Raw genomic sequence first — 27482 nt, 5'->3', positions numbered from 1 at the left:
GGACCTGGGCGGGAGCATCTTTCGCTCGCGCGCCGCGTCCCTTCTGAGCCTTTTGTGTTTGAAACTCTCATATCTCACATATCAATAATTCAAGCGCGCGACAGAGCTCCCCCCTCTGCGCTATGAGTTCTGCTGCCTCGTCACTCGTCCAGGGCCCTTCCGCTGCGCGCACGACTCTCCCTTACTGTGTTTCCAAGTGACAGATAAGCTGCTGAGAGGTGGGAAAACAGGAAAGGAACAGGTGAAAACTGGGGACTCGCCTGGAGATACGGGTTAAAAAAGCAATTGTTGAAAAAAAAGGAGCAGAGACGCCTAAAACTAAACCGTCTGGGTTTGAGACACTCCGCCAGGGAGTTCACGGTAGGCTAATTAAATCCAAGAAAGCGGAGTTGCACCTAGTTGTAAAACGAACCTTTTAAGGTTAATCGGGGAACAGTGGGAAACTCTTCCTACCTGACTTTTTTTTTTTTTTTTTTTTTTTTTTTTTTTTTAAAAAGGGGAATAGACCCACCCCGGTTTGAGGTGTGAAGACGACCTGAACAAGTTCACCGCTCGGTTCCGGTATGCTGGCGTTTTGCCTTTTAAGTGCCGTGTGGCTTGCGGCGAGTCCGGTCCGCGCTCAGAACGAGACGGAACCAATCGTCCTGGAGGGAAAGTGCCTCGTGGTGTGCGACTCCAACCCGACCTCGGACCCCACGGGCACAGCGCTCGGGATCTCGGTGCGCTCGGGAAGCGCAAAGGTGGCGTTCTCCGCAGTCCGGAACACCAACCACGAACCCTCCGAGATGAGCAACCGGACTATGGTCATCTACTTCGATCGGGTAGGACACAAAAGATATAATCCAATGTGACAGAGAGAAGAAAAAAAAAGATTCCAGCTCAGTGTTTGTTTGTTTTAAATCTTCTTACAACCTGAAGAAAAAATGTTGTAAGACACAAAAGTTTCAGATGATCTGTTTTTATTGTGTGACTATAGAATGCGTGCTGTTTTAGGTGAACTGTATTAATATGCTGGGAAGACAGTTTTTACTACTGATGGCGGGGGTGGGGGTAAAATATAATTTAGTCGATGTCACAAAGGCGTCAGGAATAAAACTGGCATTTTCCCCCTGCACCTTAGACCACCACAGATATTCCACTTCGCGGTCCTGCAAACTACGAATTTAGACTGTGCGCAATAAAAACTCCACTTAGTCAACAGACATGTTGCGTAAGACCATTAGAAAGACGAAAAACAAGTATCCAGGTTAACTTGGGGGATAGATAATACCACAGCGGCGGAGCTGTGCGCAGATACATCGTGTCTCCGGTGGTGTTGGCTGTCGGAGATAACAGACTGTGGATTCGTTTTTTAGGTAGTAAATTTTATTGGTAAAGTGGCTGTGTAGCCAGGTATGCAAGGTTTTTCAATATCTCAACTTTTTGAGCTGACGGTGTGGGATATGGGAACTGACATCTCTCCAAATAATTTAGTAAGGGAAGGTCACGAGAGTGAGATCCTACCCGGCTGCCGTTAAAGGTTAATTCTCCTTCAAACTGCCGTTCAATTTCACGTCATAGTTCGCCTCCATCCATAAAATCAGACATTTGGCTGCAGGAGTGCATAATTGAAAAATTCATTTGAAAGCTCAATCAAGTTCCCTTCCAGTCCCAATAAAGTTTAGAAGTTCTGACAAGGAGAAAAATCCCAGATAAAAAGCAGAGAGTTTTCCGTCTACATGAGTGAATCTGAGTGTGTGGTCTGGGGCCGGGGGGGCACAAGAGTCTCAACAGGGTGTCTGCTCCAGAAACACGTGGGTTAAATGGATTAGTCAATTCCACACCAAATAAACAATAGAAGAAATTCTGGATGAAGTATTTGGCTGTATAAGAATCCATTTTCTCACAAAGGGGAGCACAAATTAGTTTGTTTCCTCCTCAAGTCAATTTTGAAATAAAAATATTTTGAGTTGGTTGCAGTTGTATTTCGCACAGCATGACAAAGCGGTTGTATCAGTGAATTTCTTTCTGTCTGTCTTTCTGTCTGTCTGTCTTTCAGGTTCTTGTAAATGTTGGGAGGAATTTTGACGAAGAGAGAAGTAACTTCATTGCACCACGGAAAGGAATTTACAGTTTTAACTTCCACGTAGTTAAAGTCTACAATCGCCAAACTATACAGGTAACCCCTGTTTGTGTATTTGTCGTGTGTATGTGTGTGTGTACCTGTGCTTTTCTGCTTTTCGACCACACTACGTGACAGCTGGATGTTCTTGCCCCATATAAGTGGAACGTGAGCTGCACTGGCAGTCATTAGATGTTTGAGATGTCTTTCTCCGGAGACAATAACAGCAGAGGCCGCCGTTAATAGATGAAAGCTAGCCCTCCGCCACCTGCTGGGCCAATCATAATTAATCAATACATGCACAGAGGATGGAGCCAAACGAAGCCCGTGTAACCAGCAGGAGGACCGGGCTGCTGTGGTGAGTGCGAGAGGCGCGTGGCTCCGGTGTCTTTACTTTCAGCACCACGGACAGCGACATCCCCCTCTGTCTGTTTCCCTGACAAAACGAGACAGCAGGAAGATTTTGATTATTTAGAAGAGATTTTGAAGACAGCAAACACAGACAGGCATTTTAATTTTCTCCCTCAAGCACACACAAACAGGTTTTAAGAAGAAGTAACATGTTTTCTATTTATTTGTTTGTCACACCCTCACTCGCATGCGCCGCCTGGAGTGTGGTCCGTCACGTCTTCTTTTATCCCACTAATAACTCCTCTTATAACGCCTTAGCTGTAGTCTCCACATTTCTTTTGATGTGTCAAGTGATCGGAAGCTCTTTAGCAGTCCCATTTCTAGCGTTTAACATGCGCGCGATGACGCTTTACAAGCCACACAGCGTTAATTACAATGTAAGTCTTGCAATTTAATCCATTGTGTAATTATGCTGTTGGCTCCCTGAGGCTTTGGCATTATGTTTTGCTACTTATACATTATTATTGGAGTCTTGCATTAATTAGCATGGCAGCGGAAGAAACAACAATATTTGGGGGCAATATTTGAGAGGGAAAGTTGCGTCGGGCTTGCCACATGATCCCAGTCATTTTGTGTGTCCCTGTATGCAGAAGATGCTGGATGGCAAACGCTTGACTCTTGGCACTGTCACATTATCATTTATAGCTACGAGATATAAAAGTAAAAACTTTGAGTTTTAAAAGCACCTGCTTTGCGCTAAGTTCTGTTCAACATAAACTCTCTGAAGTCTTAAACGTTTTAAAATCAATAACTGTTGAAAACTGATTGTGGATGTTTCGAAAAAGCGTTGTTCTGGCATGCTTTCTGACATAAAATAGACCAGTGTAGGTTGTCCTCTCTCCTCCAAGCATCCAGCCTGCGTGCTGCTCACCCTCAACCTCTTCCACTCATCCTCCTCCCATCCATCCAGCGCATCTGCTGTGTTGAAAACTCCCACTGTTTGATTGCCTTAGAGGCAGCTACTGTGGTGCATGCAGGAGACGAAAGACAGCAGGAAAAGAAGAGCAGTTGAGAGTAAATTAAAAAAAAAAAAGAGGGACAAGGGGATGGAGAAGAAGGGGGTGGGCGCACGGGTGTGAGAGGACAAAGGAGAGGAAAATGAAAGTAAAGAGAAAATGGGGGATGATAGAAATCGAAAGGAGAGATAGGAATGCATGAAAGAGAAAAGGAGACATAATGGACCAAACGGGAAGAGAACAAGCAAATGAGACAGTAAAAAGCCAAATATCACGAGTCGCTATTGATTAGCAAATGCTGCATACATGTAGGAAAGGATAAACATTTTATTCCATCTCATCAGTCCTTTCCTGTGCACAGATCTGACGGTTTATCTGGGAGATTCAGAGAGGTGATGTGGGTGTCTTTGCTTTATGCCTCCGAATTATACATACATGTGGAAAATGAAATGCGGCATATTCTCCCATCTAAAGGGAACTCTTATCGCTCTAGCCATCCGTGTCGGCTAATAGGGGGCTTATTTACAGTGTTTATAAAAATCACTTACTGTATAGGTATGAAATATTTTGCCACTGGTGAAAATGAGTTGCATTTCCAACGTGTGCCACAGCACTCAAAACAAATAAAAGAAATAAATTCCACGTCATGAACTCTGAATGTTTCACATCTGTAACTCAAATATCAATAAGATATCCACACAAGGTGTTGGTAGACTCTGAGTCCTCTCAGATTCAGTAGGCTGATTTTTAATTAGATGTTTATTTTGGTGCATTTTTGAAAACTGTGATAATCTATATTGAAAATTATTGGAGGTAGTAGACAGAGGTTAATAAGCTCTTTGACCACTGCGCAGCAACTTTAACAAAACACAGGATCACAGCCTATTATCAACAGCTTGTTATTACTAAGTAGATGTTCGCATTGTTTTAAAAATTGGTTTCAATTATCTCCGTGAAATTTGCACTGGATATTCATTTTAGTGAGCTGTGAACAATCCTAGTTTTGTTAGTAAAAGATCCAGCTGAACATTATGAAGAATATATTGCCATCTGGTTTTACAACGTAAAAAGGGGATATTTTACAGCAGTATTTTAAGCATGTGAGCATTCAGAAGTAGCTTTCATAAAAGCCTCAAGTCAAAGCCGGCCTGTAGCTCTGAAAGTGACACAAAGAACAAGCTAAAATGCCTCACGCTGTGTGTATTATAGGCCTTTCTGTTACTTTGATTTTCCCATTTAGAGCAAAAACCCAGAGGCTTGACTTCAAGCTGCTCATAGCACACGGCCCAATAATAAGAAATGTTACCTTTTTACACATAGCTCTTCGACCAAGTAGTTGCACATGTCCCTAACACACCTACATGTATTCCCAAGGCAAAGTTTTTTATTCTCAGCTTAAAGTGAGTGGAGTCATTCAAGTAAAACACCTTTATTGTCATTACACATGTATAAATACGGGCTAACGAAATACAGTTTGCATCTAATCAGAAGTGCAATAGGAGCAGATTATATACAGATGTTTATATTGCTATACAGAGAGCAAATGTACAGATGTGCTGCTCAACACGATTTCAGAAGTCATGCAGTACGGAAAACCCAGTCACCGTGTTCACTACACTATAGCAAGAAGACCACAGGGGCCTATATAACGTTAGTCCGCTACATCCACAGTGACACTGAGACGCATGTTTACCATCACCGTTGGTAACTGTCGTCACTTACTGTGACACATGAAATCACATTTATCTGAATTATATTATAAAGAATTATAGAATTAATATAAGAATTATATTTTAAAGAACGCCAGTTTATCATTTGTTTAAGCTTAAAAGTAAAAAACAGCATTTCAATCAAAACTTTAAATATTTCTACTCCTTCATATTCTGAGCAGTGCTGCTATTAGTTACATTAAAAAGTAATTATTCTGATTACACAGTAACATGTGATAAGATATTACAATATCTAAGAGCATAGTTTGAATCAGATTTGGTCAAATCTATTTTTTAGAACGTACAGTATTAAAAATCTATTTAAATAAATAAGAGTATATTTTGACAATTATACACTCCAAGAATATTTATATATGATCTATAAATTCACAGTATACATGTTACTGCGTTACATAAGGCCACCGTTTTTTGTGGTATTCCCATAGAAGCACCACTTCATTAAAGTGTTGGCAAATTCTGTTTTAAAACACTTTTAAAGATTGATACGTGCACACACCACTGAGATGAAAATTTGCATAAGCCACATCCCTTCTAAATGTACTTAAATATCCTCAAACAGTTTATTTAATATAGTGTGACTCCTCCGTGCGGCTCTCCACTGCAGATAACACATTTATTAGACACAAGCACAAAAATGGGAGGCCGTGTTACTTCAACCGAGGTACGTGTTAAGATGCGGCAAATAATTATCATGCCAAAAAGATTAAAAAATGATTTCTGAAAATGGCAAACGGTTGTAGTTTCAAGCTAGGGCCTGAAAGAGCCTGCTGCCTCGTCTGACACTATTCAGCACTGAATTCAAACAAGCGTTCAAACGTTGTTTAAAAAGTGGTCTTTGATGCTTTCATGTTAAAATGCTAGACGCCCATATGAAAGATGGCTGAAGTTTCTAATAACTGAACTTTAAAGTCTTTAACACTTCTTGACTTTGGATGACGTCAAAGTATTTTTCATTCAGTCGTCTCAGGCACAGTTCTGGCGTTGACCACTAGAGGCACCACCCATCCGCTGTTCACATATTCTGTGTGTTTGTGAGGTGGAGCCAGTCAGGAGAAAAATGGGCGATTGGCCTTAAAAGAAGATGAGCGAAAACAGCTTGTTTCAAACTGAAGGCTGCCCCAGCACCCAGTGTAGCGCCAACACGTAATATTTGTAGCCATTTAGCACCTGTCACTTGTTCAAAGTGTATCTAATGTGGAGTTGCAACATAAAAAAAGAGGTTTGAATCTTCACAAGATGGTGGTTCAAAGATTTTTGAATTAGTAACTCACTTCAGCCATGTTTCAGGCGAAGCAGCAGAGCAGAGGAGAGAGAGGAGGGGTCTGTTTGCTTTAAATACTACAACAAGGATTGGCACAGTAAATTACCACTAGTGGTAATGGTGATAAAGGTCAACAAATAGACATTATAATTATGGTGCACGATGTACCGTGATGATAATATTTATTTGATTTTTTTGCTGGAAATGGGAAAAAGTTAAGCTACGTAGCTTCAATTAAAAGAATAGACTGAAATCCAGATAACCTAGCATTAATGTGGAGCAGACTGTACTGCATATGGATCTGTTGCACCACGAACAGAACGAACTGCCTGAAATATAACAAATAAATAATAGAAATACGATAGGCTTCTGCTCCTGGTTCAGAGAGCGTTTATTTCATGCAGTGGAAATGAGAGGCGAGTCAGAGCCACATAAATTAACATCTTATGTGTTCTCAGGTTCTCTTGACTGAAAGTATGGCAGGGGTAAGCAGAAAGAAAGCTACACTAACACTATATTTCAGGGGTTGTCTTGTTTTACACACACATAAGGGTGGCATCAAGGCAAGTCTGCAGTATGTACACCGGAACATTGTTTACCCTCTACAGGTAATCAGTCGGTCTACTATTTCACAACAGTCCAACCGTTATGGTCATCTAAAAATTACTGTATTAAATTTTATATAAAGGGTACATATACAAGGACACATACAAATTTCAGCGATCAGCTGCGTTTTAAAGCCAAATGGGTACCACCATTAGGATTTGTGATTCAGGGCTCAACTGTAATGTAAAACCACCGTCACCCTATATAGGCACCACATTGTACTAAGTTGATACACGTCTTCCCCGAGCGTTGGGTGATCTTGATCCAATGCCACCCTCATGTGAAAATATCACAACATTTGTAAACAACGTACATTTTTGGTAGTGTCCTGTTAGCTACATGGTTACAGCACACACGTGTCTGCGCTTTGGTTTTCTTCCAGCTGTGTACCTTTGATCTGTGTCAGAGCCACTCCTGTCTCCTAAGCTTCCATCAGGCTCTGTTACACTTAAATGCCCCATAAAAGGTGAGAAAATATAGAAGTGTTTCAAGAAGAAAAAAATCTTGCCAGCCAAAAACAATTGTGCCAGGTGTTAATGACAGTGAGGATGGATCCATGGTGATACTTTAAGCAAGAGACACATTCCTTAATAAGCCGCTCTAGATCTGCATTACTGTGGCACAAAAGTTTCACCCATTTTTATTCTTGGACTTACTTTATGCTAATTATAATTTACAGATCATGCAAATTTCCCAATTAACTGATACTCATCAATAGTCAGCCGACACTAATAAGAATCTAAGAATGCAGAGCTATGCCTTTTGGTTGTGTTGTGAAAAATATGCCAGGAGGTCAAACAGAAAGTCACCTTTCAGTGTTGTCCATGTATTCATTTTTTGCACACTCTGACATTTTAATGAGTTTGGTTGGGCGGTATCGATTGTCAGAAGATGAAGCATTTGATTAGAAAACACTGTGTTCCTCCAGAGTGAAGTGATGTCTTAGCAAATCAGGAGTACATTAATTCAGAGTGTTAAACAGGCAAATATACAGAACATCGTTAAAATATGAGAGGTAATTAATAGCTACACCAATATTATAATTTATGTAGAATACATTTATACAAAATGTTCTGTATTCTGCGCATCTAATAACAAAGAAGATGTTTCTAAGCTTTTCCTTTTCATTTATAGTTAACACACACACACACCCTTGTTTTCACTGCTTCAGAGGACAGCACAGTTTTATCCTTTCGATTAAATGACTTACATTGTGGAGGAATTTGCTTTTTCTCACCAAAAGGGTGGCAGTTAAAACTTGATTGTATTGAAGTGATACACACAGATTTATACACTGACACACAGTCTGCCAGTCAGATGCTTGGTGTTGTATTTATCTAATGAACATGTGCTCAGTCTCCCAAAGGTTGCACTGAATTTATGCTCATGTGTGAAAGAGAGGAGGAGTCGGGCGTTCTTTGGATATTAATTTTCTTTAAATCGAACAAGGTTGATGTAACACAAATGAGTCATTAGGACAAAATGTGAAAAGAAAGGATATTTACATATTTCTCTGGCATCTCTTTAAACACAGAGCAATGTTTAAATTTAGCACTCAGGATTATAGGAAAATACTTTTAGCCATTCGTGGCTGGACTTGCACCACAAAACCACTTCCTGTTAATTACCACAGTAAAAACAACTCTTGCATTTAGCAGACGCAAGGTGTGTGTCTGCATGTCTGCAAGATGAAACAGCGTTAATACCACAGACAGTACACACTGTCTGTAGTATAATGATATGATGGGCACTTAGTCTGAGGTTCAGTGCTTTGCTCAATATAATTTTATATCCAGTTTCTATTTGATTTTGACGTTTGTCTTTTTTGTACTCTGTTTTTTCTTGTGTGGTATAAATAATTTAAGTAGCTGAATTGTGGGTATATTCAATTTCCTCTGGCTTATGGTGTGTGTAATGTAAATATTTGAGACTCGTAGGACCATCTGGTCTTGTTGGGGTTTTCAGATTATCTGTCTTAATTATCTTTCATGTGGTCTGACATTTGGCAACAGATCCAGAGTTGCATGTTTTTCTGACTTTCACCAGTGGAAAAAAACAACAACAAAAAGAGACAGTTGAAGGCTCTGCCCAGCGGTTTCCTCAAGTTAATGATGTTGTTCCCTGAGGCAGTATTGATGAAGACGGGTGTGATCTGCTGACATTTGTTAAGATCTGTTTTTGTGCCTGTGTGGGTCTGTGTGTGTGTGTGCACAGTTCAGCTGTGACCTTTGCTCCGGTTGCCTCCATATCTTTGAATAAATGCTGTTTCATTTTTGATCATTTTCACAGAAACTGTTCACAAAAGCACCAAATCAACTTATCAGAGTGCTTTGAACAGAAAACAGTCATTTGTGCCAGTGGATGACACTTAGGCAGCACGTGCCAATCCATATTCTTCAAAGTGAAGCATTCAGACATCATTCATTGATTGTTTACAATATACCATGTCAGAAAACAGCAACAAATATCCCAAAACATCTGACTCGAATGAGACTTGCATTAAATTGGAACGAGTGCCAGAACAGAGCCCAGGAAAAATATGCTGCTATCAGTTCTAACATCGCTGTCCTCTAATATAATAATGATGACAATCATATTTGATATTGTGTTGTGTTTAGATTCTGTTACCAACCGTGTAGATGAAAGGGCAAATGTAGCATTTTCAGTAAATGTTGGTCACTTTTCTTATATATTCTATGTTAAAAAGGTAAATGTTGCTATAAAACACTCAAAAATCCAGGATTCCTTCTATCTGGAGCTGTTCAGTGTGTTTGATTCTTTTAGTAAAGCAGCTGCTGTAGTGATGCCATCAGTGCAACCTTATCAGCCCAATCCTCATCAGAATAAGTCTGTGACTAACTTGGGACACATTGTTAGCACTTCTTTAAGTATTCCTTAATAGTGCAAACAGTGATCACAGCTTCATCAGTGGACAGCAGACACACAGCTTCAACAGTGCAAAGATTTCACAGCTGCAACAAACTGGATGTCTCCAAACTGCGTCCATATGTGAATATAATTGATTACACGTAAACCCCGATTTTTTTCTCCAAAGGTTGATAACGACAGTCAGAACGATGCTGTGATATACTTTATTATTGAGCTTCAGCCTCTCTGCTCTGTGGGACACACACAGTGATGGGGACAGCCCAGGTGAAGTGACGGCAACACGTTTCTGGAGCTTTTTACTTCAAGCTCAATGAAACACATGCGCCAGGCCAAACGGTCCCACTGTTCAGTGTGACAGGACAAATAAAGTTAGTGTGGTAGAAGACAACAACAGATTACACATTTTGGTTTTCTCTGGGTATTAAAAGTTTGAACTGCCAGGAGATGACCCCAGAGACGCGTTACCGAACACCCTCATACCTGCTTAGCATGAGACTGAGGTGAAAAACATTGTTAGTCAGCTGTGACAAAATTTGGTATAACAGCTGCTAGTTTCCTTATTTTGACCCTTTAATACAGAAAATAGGATCAAAAAGACTTCATGTTAAGATGTAAACGTAATTAAGTAATGCTGAAATAGGGTCAAATAGTTCTTTAGTTAAACTTTGTGACCACAGAGTTTGTGTGCTTTCTTTCAAACGTTCTGTACCTGCTTTGGTCAGTGAATCATTTCTTCTGTGCCTGTTTTCAGGCATCTGGAAATTCATTCCTAATGAGGCTTCCTGCTATCAAACGAAAACAATCAGATGTACTGAAGCAGAAATTAAGGACAGTGACAGTCAGACAGCTGGCAAAGGAGAAGAAGCAGCAGTGATCACTGAGTTAATACATCTGAAGACTGGAGAGGCCAATTCTGGTTTTTTGTGTTAGAGTGCTTCAGAATAATTTGTGTATTATTTGTTATCCGAGTGAACAATAACTACACAATAACTTTTTCTGTGCTTTTTCTAATATATGACTGTTATACCAACACATTCTCATAACATACCGACGACTGTGACAAATCGTATGTCACGCGTTGGGAACAATAATGCTCTGGTTATACTGGGTGCACAGTTGTAGCTTGGTTTGCAATCGTAACTTCAAATTAGCAGCATACAGTCGTTCTGCACACACAGCTTTGTCTCTGAGTTCCTTTTATGTACATATTTCATCTGGAATGGTAAAAAATGCCTTTTTTAAATGATTACAAAACACAGCCATCAGCCACTTTGAGATTCTTTTTCCGTATTGTATTCGAGAAAGCAGCTACTGTTTCCTCAAAATCTAATGAAAAGGTGCATCAACAAAAGCAGAAAATCTGAAAATAGAGAAGATGGTCCATAGCACAAAATAAACACACAGAGATGACCTAAATAACAGCAAACATGCTCCACATTCACATAATGATTCAGCTTGTGAAACAGTGAATGCTTTCTCCCCCAAAATGCAAAGCATGATAGTGGAAATGATCAATTTACTGAGTTTAGCCAGAAACCTCAGATTTACTGTTCATCCATTAAGAAGTGGTACTGCTGTAATTATCTATGAATATTCCTATTGTGGCTGTTATCACTAGTCCTTCTGTTAATGTTGTGTTATACCAGGAACTGCTGTTGTTTTCATGCTGGTCATTTGTCATGACTAATGTGCTAACGTGTTAACATCCTTCACTGGTTAAAAACGTCACTGATGTTCCTTTCACAGAGAAAACAGAGCCTTTCAGGATTATTCCATTATCCTGACAGTGGGTGGGGCAGACTACCCGTTTACATTTACATTTGATTTAAATTCGATTTCATTTCAATTCTGTTTTATTTACACAGAGCCAAATCACAGCAATCAGCTGAAGGTGTTTCATTTTCATTATTAAAGGATAAAGATGCTACAATCATAGAGAAAAGGCCCAACAGTCTGATGACCCCTTATGAGCGAACACTTGGTGTAAGTGGCAAAGAAAAACTCCCTTTTAGCAGGAAAAAACTTCCAGCAGAACCAGGCTCGAAGGACAGAAGCTGTCTGATGAGGTGGCTGAGTGGTTAAGGCGATGGACTACTAATCCGTTGTGCTTTGCAGGCATCGGTTTGAATCCCATCTTCATCGTAGATCCTCTTCTGCACTCAGACCAAATTCTTTTGCTCTGTGCCTTTCTCCTGTTTTCTATATATTCCTCTAGTTTGACAGAGATGACATCGCTCGGCTTGGAGGAGGTGGATGGGGAGGTCTAAGCTTCTCTGCTTATGCTGCTGTGTAGGGAAATGAATGGGTGGATGCTAACTAATAGGAGTGGGCCAATTAATATTTTCAACGTTTCTCAAACAATATTATCACTAAATGATTTGAGAGGCACTTGCATGCACTTCGACTTAGAGTGCATACAGAATATTGTGGCTTCTTTTGTTTTTGTTATCTTTAGCCATCTTCACAATGACCCTGTAGTAACTTTAGAAAACTTTGGAGACTTGCTGTTTTAAAGACGGGGGTGTCACAGTCCTCAGACAGATGCACCATTATGTAGCTTATGTATCATCACTCTGTCTCTGTCTCTGTAATGTATGGATGAAAATGAAAATGTGAAAGATCCAGTGGGGAAAAAGAAGGGAAAGAAAAAGATGTACCGATGAGAGAAAAGGAAGCGTGTTGAAAACAAGAAAGATGAAAAGGGTGCAGAGAAAGAGAGAAAGAGGGTGGGGGACAACCAGAAGAGTATCATTGTCATGTCAAGACAGACAACCGGACAGGAATTGATGATGCAATAACAGGATGTCATCGTGTCGTTAAACATTAAGTGCAGCACTGAGACGTCAGACAAATTCTATTTACATAGAGAACGACAGATTCTGTCTTCGCTCTCTCTCGGCCCTCTCCAACATCCTCCTGCCAGTGCAGCCGTCTCTCTTTCCTTTCTCTGCGCTTCCTCGTTCTCCTCACTCTCCTTCGTTATTCTGTCTCTCCTTTCCATTACTCAGCCAGTTAATTGGTGCTTATGCATTAATGAATGCAGATCGATCGCGGCCTGACATGACGCGAAGCCCTATTATCATGCTTTTATATTTATGGTTGCTAATTGAATGGGTGTAGGTGTAGCTGAAAGTGTGTGTGTGGGTGGGGTGGGTAGATGGCCACACACAAGCACAGCCAATGTGTTTTTTTATTTGTACAGGTGTGTGTGTGTGTGTGTGTGTGTGTGTGTGTGTGTGTGCTGACCACAATCTCATCTTTCCAAAGCCACTGTCACAGCTTTATTAGAGCCATACATCACTGACCCTGTCAGAAACACAGAAACACATCCAAATCTGAAAACATGACTTTATTCATATGTCTTTTGTTCATAGACCTCATGTGTTACAGTCTGAATTAAAATTATCATCAAGCTATCAAATGATTTGTTAGCTGCTCTTGTCTCTCACATGTTGGAGCCCCACTTGGCACTGTCCCCTCATTGTCCTATCATTGTGTTTTAACAGAGTACGTGCAGCCCCCCCCCCCCCGATTCTAACTGATAGAAAAGCCTGCCCATGTTTGAATTTTGCAGGTCTGCAGGGACAGCAGGGGAACACATTTTGACAGTAAGAGAGAGCACGTGTGTGTTTCATGTATATGTGGGGAACCGTGTGGGACTGGAGGGATGGAGGCTTGGTTTGTAGGTGTCCCCAGGAGTGACTTGGTTGAATGGCTGGGTAGTTGTGTGTGCTCTTGTGTTTATCTGAGGGTAACGGAGTGATGTAGTGATGCTGGCTTTTTCTTTCTTTTCATTACACGCACACTGGGCATGAACCATGTCCCCCCTCCGTCTCTGCTGTCTTTCTGTCTGTTCCTGTGTTTAATGGCCTACTCTTCATCTGTTTTTCATCTGTATGTGTTCCCATCCTGATATCTTTGCCTGGTTTTCTTCTGCTTCTCCTGTCTCTCCCCTTCTAATGATTATTTTATATTACGATATGAAGGTTAATAAGGCTAACCCGGAGTCTCCGGATGCATCTCTCCACATAAAATGTCCTCTTTAGCTTTGTGATCCTCATCTGTATTCTAAGTATACTGGGCCCAGCTTGATATTCGACGAGGTGGAGGAAGTACTTGATGTTTTTTATTTGAAACAAGAAAGAGTTCGTACATAAAATACAAGTTCATACATTCATCAAGCATCAACGAAGAGTAATGTGTCCGACTTAGAGGTGCATTAGATTTCTCTGCTTCTGTACTTGTTTCCTTAGGACATTATCACTCAAGGATCAGTTGATGCAGATATTGATGAAGCTTGCATAGCAGGATGGGATCCAGTGTTGATATTAGCATATTTGTGTTGAAGCAATCCAGGCTCATCTTTCTTCAGGGATTGAAGACTCTTGGAAACAGAGTAATGATTACAATCAATCAATGCACGCACTAATGCAGCATTTTTCTTTTTCACGGTTTGGAGTTGCAATAGAAATGTGAAACTTCACCTCCAGTTAGACACATACAGTAGTACTGCAGGTGTCTGTGACAGTGTCATCAGATGAATTGTCAAAGGAAATCACTGGTTATCAGCAAAAATGTCTAGATTGTGCATCCCCGGCGTATAGATTAAAATTGCCTCATCAGTCCGGGTATTAGCTGTTCATAGAGATATTTTTGTTGTGTACATGATGTTCTTTAAATGTAAGCACTACATTGAGGCAGCGTCTCAGATGAATGGATGCCATCCATGAGATACAGTTAGAGTTTCTATTCTGTGAATGAATCTCAGAAGGCCATCAACCACGGTTAGGGATACATTTGTCAAAGTTTGATCTGTTGCTGTTTTAATTCAATTCAATTCAATTCAATTTTATTTATATAGCGCCAAATCACAACAAAAGTCGCCTCAAGGCGCTTTATATTGTACAGTAGATAGCACAATAATAAATACAGAGAAAAACCCAACAATCATATGACCCCCTATGAGCAAGCACTTTGGCGACAGTGGGAAGGAAAAACTCCCTTTTAACAGGAAGAAACCTCCGGCAGAATCAGGCTCAGGAGGGGCGGGGCCATCTGCTGCGACTGGTTGGGGTGAGAGAAGGAAGACAGGATAAAGACATGCTGTGGAAGAGAGACAGAGATTAATAACAGATATGATTCGATGCAGAGAGGTCTGTTAGCACATAGTGAGTGAGAAAGGTGACTGGAAAGGAAAAACTCAATGCATCATGGGAATCCCCGGCAGCCTACGTCTATTGCAGCATAACTAAGGGAGGATTTTACACCTGATCACCTCTGAGAAAAAGTTTTGTTTTACAGACTTTATATTTAATATTTTGCTCACTAAAATGTCTTTGCTGTCTACCCCACCATTCAGTCCTTCATCACTGGAAAGAAGTCGGTGCTTTTAATCTGATGAGAAGGTTTAGCTTGATTAAGACCATCACTCATCAAATATAGTTTCCTATAACCTTCAATTTAGTTTAATACTTTAGGTGTGTTAATAACAATTAAAAATTGCTGAGTGCACTTAAACTACCATGTCTGTTTATAACTTCCAGATATCTTTTTAGCTCAATTAATGCAAAGATGCTGAAGTGATTTAATATTCTGACTGCTGTTTGAAACTTTACTGGATGTTCAAAGTTGAGGTTAGACGGCCACATAGAACACACTCTCCTCTCATACCGACACACCTCCATCGCTTTCCTCTGGTTAGTCTCCCCCTTAACCCTAACCTAACCCTGACCTACCCCAAACATGACCCAAACCCTAACTCTAACATGACGCAAACCTAACCCAAACATAACCGCTGTCCTCTAATATAATAATGATGACAATCATATTTGATATTGTGTTGTGTTTAGATTCTGTTACCAACCGTGTAGATGAAAGGGCAAATGTAGCATTTTCAGTAAATGTTGGTCACTTTTCTTATATATTCTATGTTAAAAAGGTAAATGTTGCTATAAAACACTCAAAAATCCAGGATTCCTTCTATCTGGAGCTGTTCAGTGTGTTTGATTCTTTTAGTAAAGCAGCTGCTGTAGTGATGCCGTCAGTGTAACCTTATCAGCCCAATCCTCATCAGAATAAGTCTGTGACTAACTTGGGACACATTGTTAGCACTTCTTTAAGTATTCCTTAATAGTGCAAACAGTGATCACAGCTTCATCAGTGGACAGCAGACACACAGCTTCAACAGTGCAAAGATTTCACAGCTGCAACAAACTGGATGTCTCCAAACTGCGTCCATATATGAATATAATTGATTACACGTAAACCCTGATTTTTTTCTCCAAAGGTTGATAACGACAGTCAGAACGATGCTGTGATATACTTTATTATTGAGCTTCAGCCTCTCTGCTCTGTGGGACACACACAGTGATGGGGACAGCCCAGGTGAAGTGACAGCAACACGTTTCTTCAGCTACTTAGCTAACCCTAACATGACCCTAACATGACCCTCACATAACCCTAACATGACCCTAACATAACCCAAACCTAATCCTAACATGACCCTAACATAGATTAGATTAGATTAGATGAAACTTTATTAATCCCTCGGGTGGGTTCCTCCGGGAAATTCAGTTTCCAGTAGCAAAGCACTGAAAGAAGTTGCATGTTACAGATACAATAAGGGGAATGAGAGTAAGGATATGAGCATAAATACACCATATATACACATATACACATATATAGATACAGAATATACAATATGGATAAATAGGATTGCTCATTTGAGTGAGTATATTGCACAGTGATTATTGCACAGTGGAATATAAGAAAAAAACAAAAAACAAACAAAAAAACAAAAATATTGCACAGTGTAAAAAAGCACCTACAGCTCAGTTGTTCCCGCCCTCCCTTGTCCCCCTGTTTCCCCTCCCTCTCCCCTCCAGTGAGGAGTTAAACAGTCTGATGGCCTGTGGGACAAAGGAGTTTTTAAGTCTGTTGGTTTTTGACTTTGGGAGAAGCAACACATGACCCTGTTAGTAACCCTGTTACTGTGATGTACAGCACAGTCAGAGATGGAAAAAAACGTTTGGTGTCAGCAGTGAATTTAATTTCAGCTTTACTGATGAAATTTTAATTTTATGAAATTGAAATCTGCCCAATGTCTCACATATATTAGCCTGAGATCTACGATTATTTTAGCGAGTGGTTACGAGTGATATTTTACGCGTGGCAACAAATCTGTCTTTCTGCTAATATTTCATTTTAAATGTAAAAGCAAATAATTCACATTTATCTGGTGTAATAAAGGCCGAGCTTATTGGCCCGATGGTACGGGGGAATGAAAGGAGATAAACTGTTGGTGAGTGCTGCAGTCTCACATAAACAGAACCAAACGGCTTCCTGTGTTAAACTCAGCGACTGCGTTTTCAGCCGATAGTGAAATGTAAATTTGTCCGTGACCTGTGCCGCGTTTCCTTTGTAACAATTAAAAAAATTATTTCAGTATAGTCTGAGTGTTTTCCATCAGATTCACAAGCTGACTGTTCAAAGCTGCACACGCGCACCCACACATGCAGATACAGTCTGAGTCGCCATGTTCAGTTTGCTATTAAGAGGAGTGCTGGGCCAAGAGAGCCCTTGACTCTGACAGGCTCTCCATCTCCTGCCCACACACACACACACACACACACACACACACACACACACACACACACTCTCCTGACCATCAGGCAGAATGACTTGGATAAGTGTATAATTATGGGATGTTTATGACTGTGTTCCATCAGTTGGTGACAGTTTTACAGTTTTTTACCTCGAGAGCAAACAGAAATATTTTGACATGTTTAGCGCTCAGGTGTAAATCTGTATCTGAAAACAGTTTTTCTCCCTGATGTCCATACTGTAAAGATCATGTGCACAGTTAACGTAACTGCAGTCAGCTTGTTGAAAATGAAAACACTACACCAGAGTGACCTGGACAGAAACAAACAGCCAGCATGTTGTTTCTGTGCACCAGGAGGCAAATGACAATATATGTTGGGAGTTTTAAGAGCGCCCAATCCATCTTTTAATCCATCTACCCATCCAAGAAGTTGTCCACCAGTTTCAAATACAATATATTCTGTTACATTTACTGATTCGTGTATTAGGTATGACCATAAAGTTTTTACTTGGAGAAAAATGAGATATCGATGGCTGATTGCCCTTTCAAGGTCATTCTTTGACATTTCCAGCCTCCAATAGATTCCTAGATTATTAACTAGCCTGCACGTCTGCCTCTGCAGTGTACTCTGGGTCTCCATCAGATCAGAAAAGGTCAAAAAAGCAAACTTTTAAGTTGAATTTCATTTTGGGAGAGAGGGGAAAATCAAGTTGTGTTGGTGTGACCAAAAAACCCAACACATTTCCTGCAGCTTCAGTTTCTCCTTTTTTGAAACAGTCAAACTCCAGGCTGACAGTTTCACCCGGTGAGGAGCTTCACTGCACACAGCATGGTGAAAGCGTCTCGCATGTATACTGCCTGGTGTAAGCTAGAGACCGAGCTATCAGCAGCAGTCATTATTCTCATTAATAAATACTTTTTAAAATCTATTTTTCACGTCAGTGATTCCTGCAGAAAATAATTAGTTTTAGGCACATTTAAACATCTTATGATTGTATTTTAAAATAGGAGCATGACACAACAAACTCACATCAGCCACCCTCAGTGTTGTAAAAAACAAGACTCGTACAAGAACCTGAAGAAAGGCAGTACAACAGAAACATTGTGTTGCTTCTCTTATCAGGTTGCAGTGAGACTTCTCACAGGACGGTCTGTAATCTCACAGGGTTTATAAAGCGTGATCCTGCATAAACAGACGTTTGCAGGTACCAGAGGTAGAATGAATCAATGATTTTGTTTAAGTGAAGCGTAAGGGGGAAAAATATATCTAGGGAGCGCTTGTTTTTCTGCTGTAGCTCAGAAGCGAAGCGATGAAAGCCGTTGTCAGGTTTGAACACTGCCCGGCCTGGTGAGGGAGGGGACACATCGCTCACAGCTTCGTCTCTCTGTAAGAAGAAGAAGATGTTATTCCCCACTGAAACATTTGTTGGGTCGGACACTGTGTGAGTGTTTGTGCGCATATCTCTGTTAAGTCTTTCTAAGTGGATAATGTGCAGAGCACAAAGCTTCAAATGAAATCATTGCATGCATTTCGTCTTTAAAATATGGCAACTAAAAAGTCCAGAAATACGATGCTGTTAATCCACATGGAAGCATCATTATTGTACTGAGTGTTTTGGAAATCTGCCATGCCATATGTTCCTGCTTCTGTGAGCAACTTGAGGACTGTTTGTCTCTTTTCCCCGCTTTTCATTTTATACGCCGTCTGTCCTTTTCATCCAGGTGAGCCTGATGCACAACGGTTGGCCAGTGATTTCGGCATTTGCCGGGGACCAGGACGTGACGCGCGAGGCAGCCAGCAATGGTGTTCTGATCCAGATGGAGAAGGGAGACCGGGCCTACCTCAAATTGGAGAGAGGAAACCTAATGGGAGGATGGAAATACTCCACCTTCTCAGGCTTCCTGGTGTTCCCCATGTAGAGAGGAAGAGGAGGAGGAGGTGCAAGGATGGAAACAAAGGAGGGCGAGCTGGTGCAAGCTGGAAAGCAAAAGGAAGATGGACATGGTTAAGATGGGAGGGAAACGAGACAACAGACTTGTGTCTGGGACGCTGCAGGGGAAGGATGAGATGTTAGACAGATATGAGCGTGGTGTGATGTGAGAGAGTTACAGAGCCGGCACGTGAGAGTGCACGGTCAGCTTCTTCACTTTGCTTCCTCTTTTCATCCATCCTTTCATGCATCCTTCTCCTCCCTCTGTTTCCTCTGTGGCTTGACTGCAGCTTTGGACAGCCAAAACCTTTTCTATTCTCTGCTGACAGACGCAATCGATCACTGATATGGTCCAGAGTGTTCTGAAGCCCAGGTGTAACCCTCCTTCCCGTCCCCACAGTCACCAATCCCATCATTTCTTCATCGATCGCCATCAGCATAAGCTTTGACCAGTATTACTTGAGCAACTATTCCTTGCTAACCCCAGTTTACTGTGCCCATATGTGTGTTTGTGTTTTTCTCATGCTCGACATAAACGCCACTGATTTTGGATCAGCCTCTTCCCCCGACGCCAAATTATAATTTTTAGAGTGTAAACAGTAAAGTCTGATCACAGAATCAGGGGCTATCCTTTTATTTATTATTATAATCATGATAAATGTACCATTTATTCTTTAAACACACATCTGTTTCTCCTCTTCATTATTTAGCACGTAGCAGGATTCAGCTTTGTAATGGTTATGGTTCAGCACTCGTAGCAGTAGGGTCAAGGTTAGGAAAACATGGGTTAAATACTTTGCTGTGTGTGTTTGGGCAACGACATTTTCCTACAGTAAACTGAAGTTTTTTGCTGGCAAAACCAATCTACACTCATCCAAGTGCCCCCACGCCACCCCACCCACTAAGACTCGTGGTCCATTAGTAGGTAGTCATTAAACTTGTATACAAAGTGTAACTGGGGAGAACAAAAGTCAGTAGAAGACAGGAGGAGATGACAGAACAGTTCAATTTAATAAACCGTATCCACTCTCTAGTCGGGTACTCAATACTTCTCCATCAATCTCTGGTGTCTATATCTAATGAACCGAACACTGATAGTCAAACAGAAAGTAATACTTTACTTTGTTCCTTCAGTGTTTTAATCACAACTCTGAATCAGGCTCCATTCTGTGCACCTGTCCTTTCACCCGCACAGTCTGCTTCCTCCCCATCACTGCTGCCATTTTTTAGATATTGTATCCCCATATAGGATCCTTTTTCTCTCTTTAACTATGCTGTTTACCCACAAGTGCAGATTTGGCTTCCTTTTTGTACACCTCTGTTATCCCCTCCATCCTCCCTTCCTCTTGTCTGTACTTTATCTGCTGCTGTACTCATTTGCCTCCTAGCACGGATCCTTCCCTGCTTTTCTTCAATGTGGACTGTGGACAATGAAACAATCTTCAACTTTACAAAACTATATATATATATACATACATATATATATGATGAGATACAAATGGATATATAAATATAATGAAATCTAAGCCACTGTTTCTATTCTCCTGGTTTTAAGATGATAATAATGGTAATACTAATACTGAAAACTTAATCTGGTTGATGACTACAGTATCTGTATTTCCGTACTTCAGTGTTATGTAATGAAAAAAATATTCTAAATGAAACTTACTAGTGATTGTGTGGAAATCTGAGGCTGCCATTCTGCTCTTCTGATGAAAACATGCTTCTTGTTTTTGTTTTGGGTCAAACCAAGTTGTGGCTAAAAAGCTGAGACTACTACTTATATAAAATAAACTATAGCTAAAAGGTACTTTTATTATTATTATTATTTGACTGTAAATTACATGTGAATATTTAGACTATGACAATATTTGATTTATGAATCAATCAAATCAATTTATCTACTGTTTTCTTATTTATTTGCTCTGAAGAAATCAATAAAACTAAATGGTACTTTTATTTTTCTTAAACCTACTTTAAGCCTGTCCTCATACTTTATTTTGTTCAATCTGGAAAAACATGAAAACAAGCAGAAACTCGCTGATCCCTGATGTGCTCACATGTCTATTGGTGGGCTGTGTTCACTGTATATGACCGTGTGCACGTGCATGTTTGTTTATTTGTTTATTTATAAGGAATCCCATTAGCTTCCACGACAGTGGTTGCTAGTCTTCCTGGGGCCCAAACCATCAAATACAATCAAATAAAATATTACACAATAAAGTGGATGCAAAATATCTGCATAATTTGGCTCTTACATCCACAGTAAGGTTTTACAATTGTGAAAATATAAGCATGTAAATATCAATAACACTAAGACAAAATACACAAATTTCCATTACAAATGACATTACCCTCTTACAATATTTACAATAAATTAGAAGCTGCCTAAATAGGCTTTTAAGTGATTTTTAAAATTATGAATAGAAGCCAATTCTCTAATTGCATAAGGCAACTTATTTAACTGAAAAGATGCTCTAAATATAACAGAGTTTTTCAAAAAGTTGCTTTTAACTGTGTGTGCGTGTGTGTGCATGTGTGTGTCCGTGTGCATGTGTGTGTGTTTTGGACCTCTGGATCTTTTCAGCGAGTCACCTTAAACACACACTAAATCCCTAATTCTACTTTTGTCTTCTTCTCCACTACCTCTGTCCTCCTTTCTGTCTCCCCTGGTCCTTCACTCTCATTCCTCCTTTTCCATTTACTGCTTTTTTATGATCATACACTCTCTCTCACCCCACTCTGTCTCTCTTTCTCTCCCCACTCTGTTGGTTTTTAAGGTTTTGTGGTTTGTTTCTCTCCAGACTCTAATGAGCTCCAGGGGGAAAATTAGTGCTGGAATAACAAGCACACATCAACATCATCTTGTGTCTTCTTCCTGATCCCTCCTTCCTCCTGTTCTTCCTGCTTTCACTGTTCTTTTTTATCCGAAGTCATGTCCTCCGTTCATCGTTTGTTTTTCCAACACTTGATTCTCCTTGTATTCCCTCTTTACACATCTTTTCTTTAACTTTCTTCTGTTCTGTGCATCTGTCTCACTGTCTCCTTCTTTTCAGACCCATTTCAGTGGCATTTCTTTTCTTCTACATCTTCTTTCCAAATTCTACATTGGCAAATGTTGTGGCAGATAAAACATGAAGCAGTCTTTTGTTTCTCGACACACTTCCTTTGTTCTTCTTTCTCTCTGTTTCTCATTCACTCCCCACATTTAATAAAAAGGCAACAAGTGATCGCAGGTTGGCATGTGCAACTGCTTAGTTTAGGCTTGAGCCGCACAGGCCTTTGAACCGGTCAGTGAACCTCTGGTAACCACAGCATGCGTATTTCATGAGTGGAGATACCGCAAATGGGTATATAGTGCTCCTCGGAAAACATCCCGGCAGTTTCTTTGGTTGCTCTCAGTTGCACAGAAGATGCCAACTTGCTTGCAAATCCGAGCCAACTACAAACTGGAAATGGAAATTTCTTTTGCCTTCAAAGTAAAAGTTACACCCAGAGGCCATATTTCATGCAAGACACAGGAGACCACCACATTCTGCTGGCGACCAAAGAAATCACACAGAGGTTTTTGTTGCTTCTTTGTGACTGATTTTACTGGGCATCAACCTCCTCTATATCTGCAGTCTATGCTAAGCCAACCATCTGTTGGGCCTATAATCAGCAGAAGGCCACGAGACAAGGTTGAATCTGATCATGGAGCTCTGAGAAAAAGTGAGCAGGCCAAGTGAATAAATGTTAGATTCCCAAAGAGTTTACCGAAATCTTTGGGAAACTAAAGGGAGTTTACCCTTTACCTCGTAAAGGAGCTTTGTTTGTTTTCATCAAAGAAAGTATCAATCAGAAGTATAAATACTACAACTACAGTTTTGTGACATTAGTATTTACAACATATAGTATCTGAGCAGCAATTTTTCACACCAGCCTATTAATTAACGAAAGACCAAGACAGACTTTTAATTCATTTGAAAGCCTGATGCTTAGCCTCGTCCACCCCAGCTGTAAAACTCAGAAACCAGTCTTACTTGTTATCATCTATCGTCCACCTGGGCCTTACACAGAGTTTCTCTCTGATTTCTCAGACTTTTTATCTGATTTAGTGCTCAGCTCAGATAAAATAATTATTGTGGGTGATTTTAACATCCATGTAGATGCTAAAAATGACAGCCTCAACATGGGATTTAATCTGTTATCAGACTCAATTGGCTTCTCTCAAAATGTAAAAGAACCCACCCACCACTTTAATCACACTCTAGATCTTGTTTTAACATATGGCATAGAAACTGGACATTTAACAGTGTTTCCTGAAAACCCTCTGCTGTCTGATCATTTCCTGATAACATTTACATTTACAATAATTGATTACACAGCAGTGGAGAGTAGACTTTATCAAAGTAGATGTCTTTCTGAAAGTGCTGTAACTAAGTTTAAGAATATAATCCACCCACTGTTATCATCTTCAATGCCCTGTACCAACACAGAGCAGAGCAGCTATCTGAACGCTACTCCAACAGAGGTCGATTATCTTGTTAATAATTTTACCTCCTCACTACGTACGACTCTGGATACTGTAGCTCCTGTGAAAACTAAGGTCTCAAATCAGAAGTACCTGACTCCGTGGTATAATTCTCAAACACGTAGCCTAAAGCAGATAACTCGTAAGCTGGAGAGGAAATGGCGTGTCACAAATTTAGAGGATCATCATTTAGCCTGGAGAAATAGTTTGCTGCTTTATAAGAAAGCCCTCCGCAAAGCCAGAACATCTTACTATTCGTCACTGATTGAAGAAAATAAGAACAACCCCAGGTTTCTCTTCAGCACTGTAGCCAGGCTGCCAAACAGTCAGAGCTCTACTGAGCCAACAATCCCTTTAACGTTAACTAGTAATGACTTCATGAACTTCTTCACAAATAAAATTTTTATCATTAGAGAAAAAATTACCAATAATCATCCCACAGATGTAATATTATCTACAGCTACTTTTAATACCATCGATGTTAAGTTAGACTCTTTTTCTCCAATTGATCTTTCTGAGTTAACTTCAATAATTACTTCCTCCAAACCATCAACGTGTCTTTTAGACCCCATTCCTACAAAACTGCTCAAAGAAGTCCTGCCATTAATTAATTCTTCAATCTTAAATATGATCAACCTATCTCTAATAATCAGCTATGTACCACAGGCCTTAAAGGTGGCTGTAGTTAAACCTTTACTTAAAAAGCATCTCTAGACCCAGCTGTCTTAGCTAATTATAGGCCAATCTCCAACCTTCCTTTCATATCAAACATCCTTGAAAGAGTAGTTGTCAAACAGCTAACAGATCATCTGCAGAGGAATGACTTATTTGAAGAGTTTCAGTCAGGTTTCAGAGCTCATCACAGCACAGAAACAGCTTTAGTGAAGGTTACAAATGATCTTCTTATGGCCTCTGACAGTGGACTCATCTCTGTGCTTGTCCTGCTAGACCTCAGTGCTGCGTTCGATACTGTTGACCATAATATCCTATTAGAGCGATTAGAACATGCTGTAGGTATTACAGGTACTGCACTGCAGTGGTTTGTATCATATCTATCTAATAGACTCCAATTTGTACATGTAAATGGAGAGTCCTCTTCACACACTGAGGTCAATTATGGTGTTCCACAGGGTTCAGTGCTAGGACCAATTCTGTTTACATTATACATGCTTCCCTTAGGCAGCATCATTAGAAGACATAGCATAAATTTTCACTGCTATGCAGATGATACGCAGCTCTATCTATCCATGAAGCCAGGTATCACAGACCAATTAGTTAAACTGCAGGAATGTCTTAAAGACATAAAGACCTGGATGGCCGCTAACTTTCTGCTTCTTAATTCAGATAAAACTGAGGTTATTGTACTCGGCCCTGAAAATCTTAGAAATATGGTATCTAAGCAGATTCTCACTCTGGATGGCATTACCTTGGCCTCCAGTAATGCTGTGAGGAACCTTGGAGTCATTTTTGACCAGGACATGTCCTTCAATGCACATATTAAACAAATATGTAAGACTGCTTTCTTCCATTTGCGCAACATCTCTAAAGTTAGAAATATCCTGTCTCAGAGTGATGCTGAAAAACTAGTTCATGCCTTCATTACTTCCAGGCTGGACTACTGTAATTCTTTATTATCAGGATGTCCTAAAAACTCCCTGAAAAGCCTTCAGCTGATCCAAAATGCTGCAGCAAGAGTCCTGACAGGGACTAGAAAGAGAGAGCAGATTTCTCCTGTTTTGGCTTCCCTTCATTGGCTTCCTGTTAAATCCAGAATTGAATTCAAAATCCTGCTCCTCACATACAAGGTCTTAAATAATCAGGCCCCATCTTATCTTAATGACCTTGTAGTACCATATCACCCTATTAGAGCACTTCGCTCTCACACTGCAGGCTTACTTGTTGTTCCTAGAGTATTTAAAAGTAGAATGGGAGGCAGAGCCTTCAGTTTTCAGGCCCCTCTTCTGTGGAACCAGCTTCCAGTTTGGATTCGGGAGACAGACACTATCTCTACTTTCGAGATTAGGCTTCAAACTTTCCTTTTTGCTAAAGCATATAGTTAGGGCTGGACCAGGTGACCCTGAATCCTCCCTTAGTTATGCTGCAATAGACGTAGGCTGCCGGGGATTCCCATGATGCATTGAGTTTTTCCTTTCCAGTCACCTTTCTCACTCACTATGTGCTAATAGACCTCTCTGCATCGAATCATATCTGTTATTAATCTCTGTCTCTCTTCCACAGCATGTCTTTCATCCTGTTTTCCTTCTTTCACCCCAACCAATCACAGCAGATGGCCCCGCCCCTCCCTGAGCCTGGTTCTGCCGGAGGTTTCTTCCTGTTAAAAGGGAGTTTTTCCTTCCCACTGTTGCCAAAGTGCTTGCTCATAGGGGGTCATATGATTGTTGGGTTTTTCTCTGTATTTATTATTGTGCGATCTACTGTACAATATAAAGCGCCTTGAGGCGACTTTTGTTGTGATTTGGCGCTATATAAATAAAATTGAATTGAATTGAATTGAATTGAATGTAGTACTCAGTATAATTCACAGTCAGTTTTGGGGTTGTTATTAGAGAAAAGTAATGAATTACACATCACTCATTACCTTTCTTACAAGTAATGCAAAAGCAACTCATTATGTTATTTATTTACTCACATGAGAAAGCAGTTAGTTACACTACACTCATTATATTACCTTCTTGTTACTCCATAAAATGACCTGAACCTGAAACCACAGCTTCACACACCAACACAAATCCCTGATCTAATGAGAACACACAAATTATCTTTCTTTCAGTTTCTACATATGAACACTAAGCTGACAACACAAAGGCTAAAAACTAGTCTGAATATAAAGTTATCTCCATGGTGACTGGAAGCTTCACGTCCGACTGCTCATCTCTGCCTTTGTTACCTGTAGAAGTTTAGGGTTTCACTGCCGGGCTGGGGTTTGCATGCACTCAGGTTTAACATCGCTCTGGGTTCTTGGCGTGCTGACTGTGCAGATGACTGCAAAGAGCCGATGGTGTGTTAGCAGTATAATGGGGTTGTTTCTGTCCTGGAGGCAGTTGAAAATAAAGTATTGTCCATATCTCTGCTGTAAACTGCTCCACCATTTTCCTCTTCCTGAAGTGAAATCAGCCAACTGTGCTGCAAATGTGCAGGAAGAAAAAGACATGTTTGTTTGATTTCTTTCTTTCTATCCAACCAGCGTGCAGCTTACTAAATTTAGTGCTATAACATGCTACGTTACTGCACTCCTAAGATGTAACGTGATCACAACCAACACTGTTCACAGTCATAGTAATACCAGCTACGATTGTAGTGGATGAAGAGGGGTGGGTTTGTCTGCATTGAAAACCCACTACATAATTTTATTAAACATTTTTTGAGTGGTGACAATGTTGCAAAGCTCTCTTTTACCCATGGATCGGTTACCCTCTCTTTCCCCACTTCACTGTTTACTCTTCTTTATTTTCTATAAGGG

General features: G+C 40.3%; 1 protein-coding gene and 1 non-coding gene across 2 annotated transcripts; both read left to right on the top strand.

Annotated features, from left to right (window-relative positions):
- On the top strand, positions 1–21725 carry cbln1 (cerebellin 1 precursor). The gene is made up of 4 exons (XM_003458070.5): positions 1–360; positions 498–821; positions 2039–2158; positions 19280–21725. The coding sequence occupies exons 2-4, from the start codon at positions 564–566 to the stop codon at positions 19475–19477; spliced, it is 576 nt and encodes a 191-aa protein (XP_003458118.1). The 5' UTR covers positions 1–360; positions 498–563; the 3' UTR covers positions 19478–21725.
- On the top strand, positions 12015–12096 carry trnas-acu (transfer RNA serine (anticodon ACU)). The gene has a single exon. It is a non-coding gene; the product is annotated as a tRNA-Ser (tRNA).
- Positions 21726–27482: the final 5757 nt, after the last annotated feature.

The sequence above is a fragment of the Oreochromis niloticus genome, linkage group LG7 (assembly GCF_001858045.2).
Source record: "Oreochromis niloticus isolate F11D_XX linkage group LG7, O_niloticus_UMD_NMBU, whole genome shotgun sequence".
Lineage (NCBI taxonomy): Eukaryota > Metazoa > Chordata > Actinopteri > Cichliformes > Cichlidae > Oreochromis > Oreochromis niloticus.
Note: the sequence above shows the minus strand (reverse complement) of the source record. Positions and strands in the feature narration are given on the sequence as shown.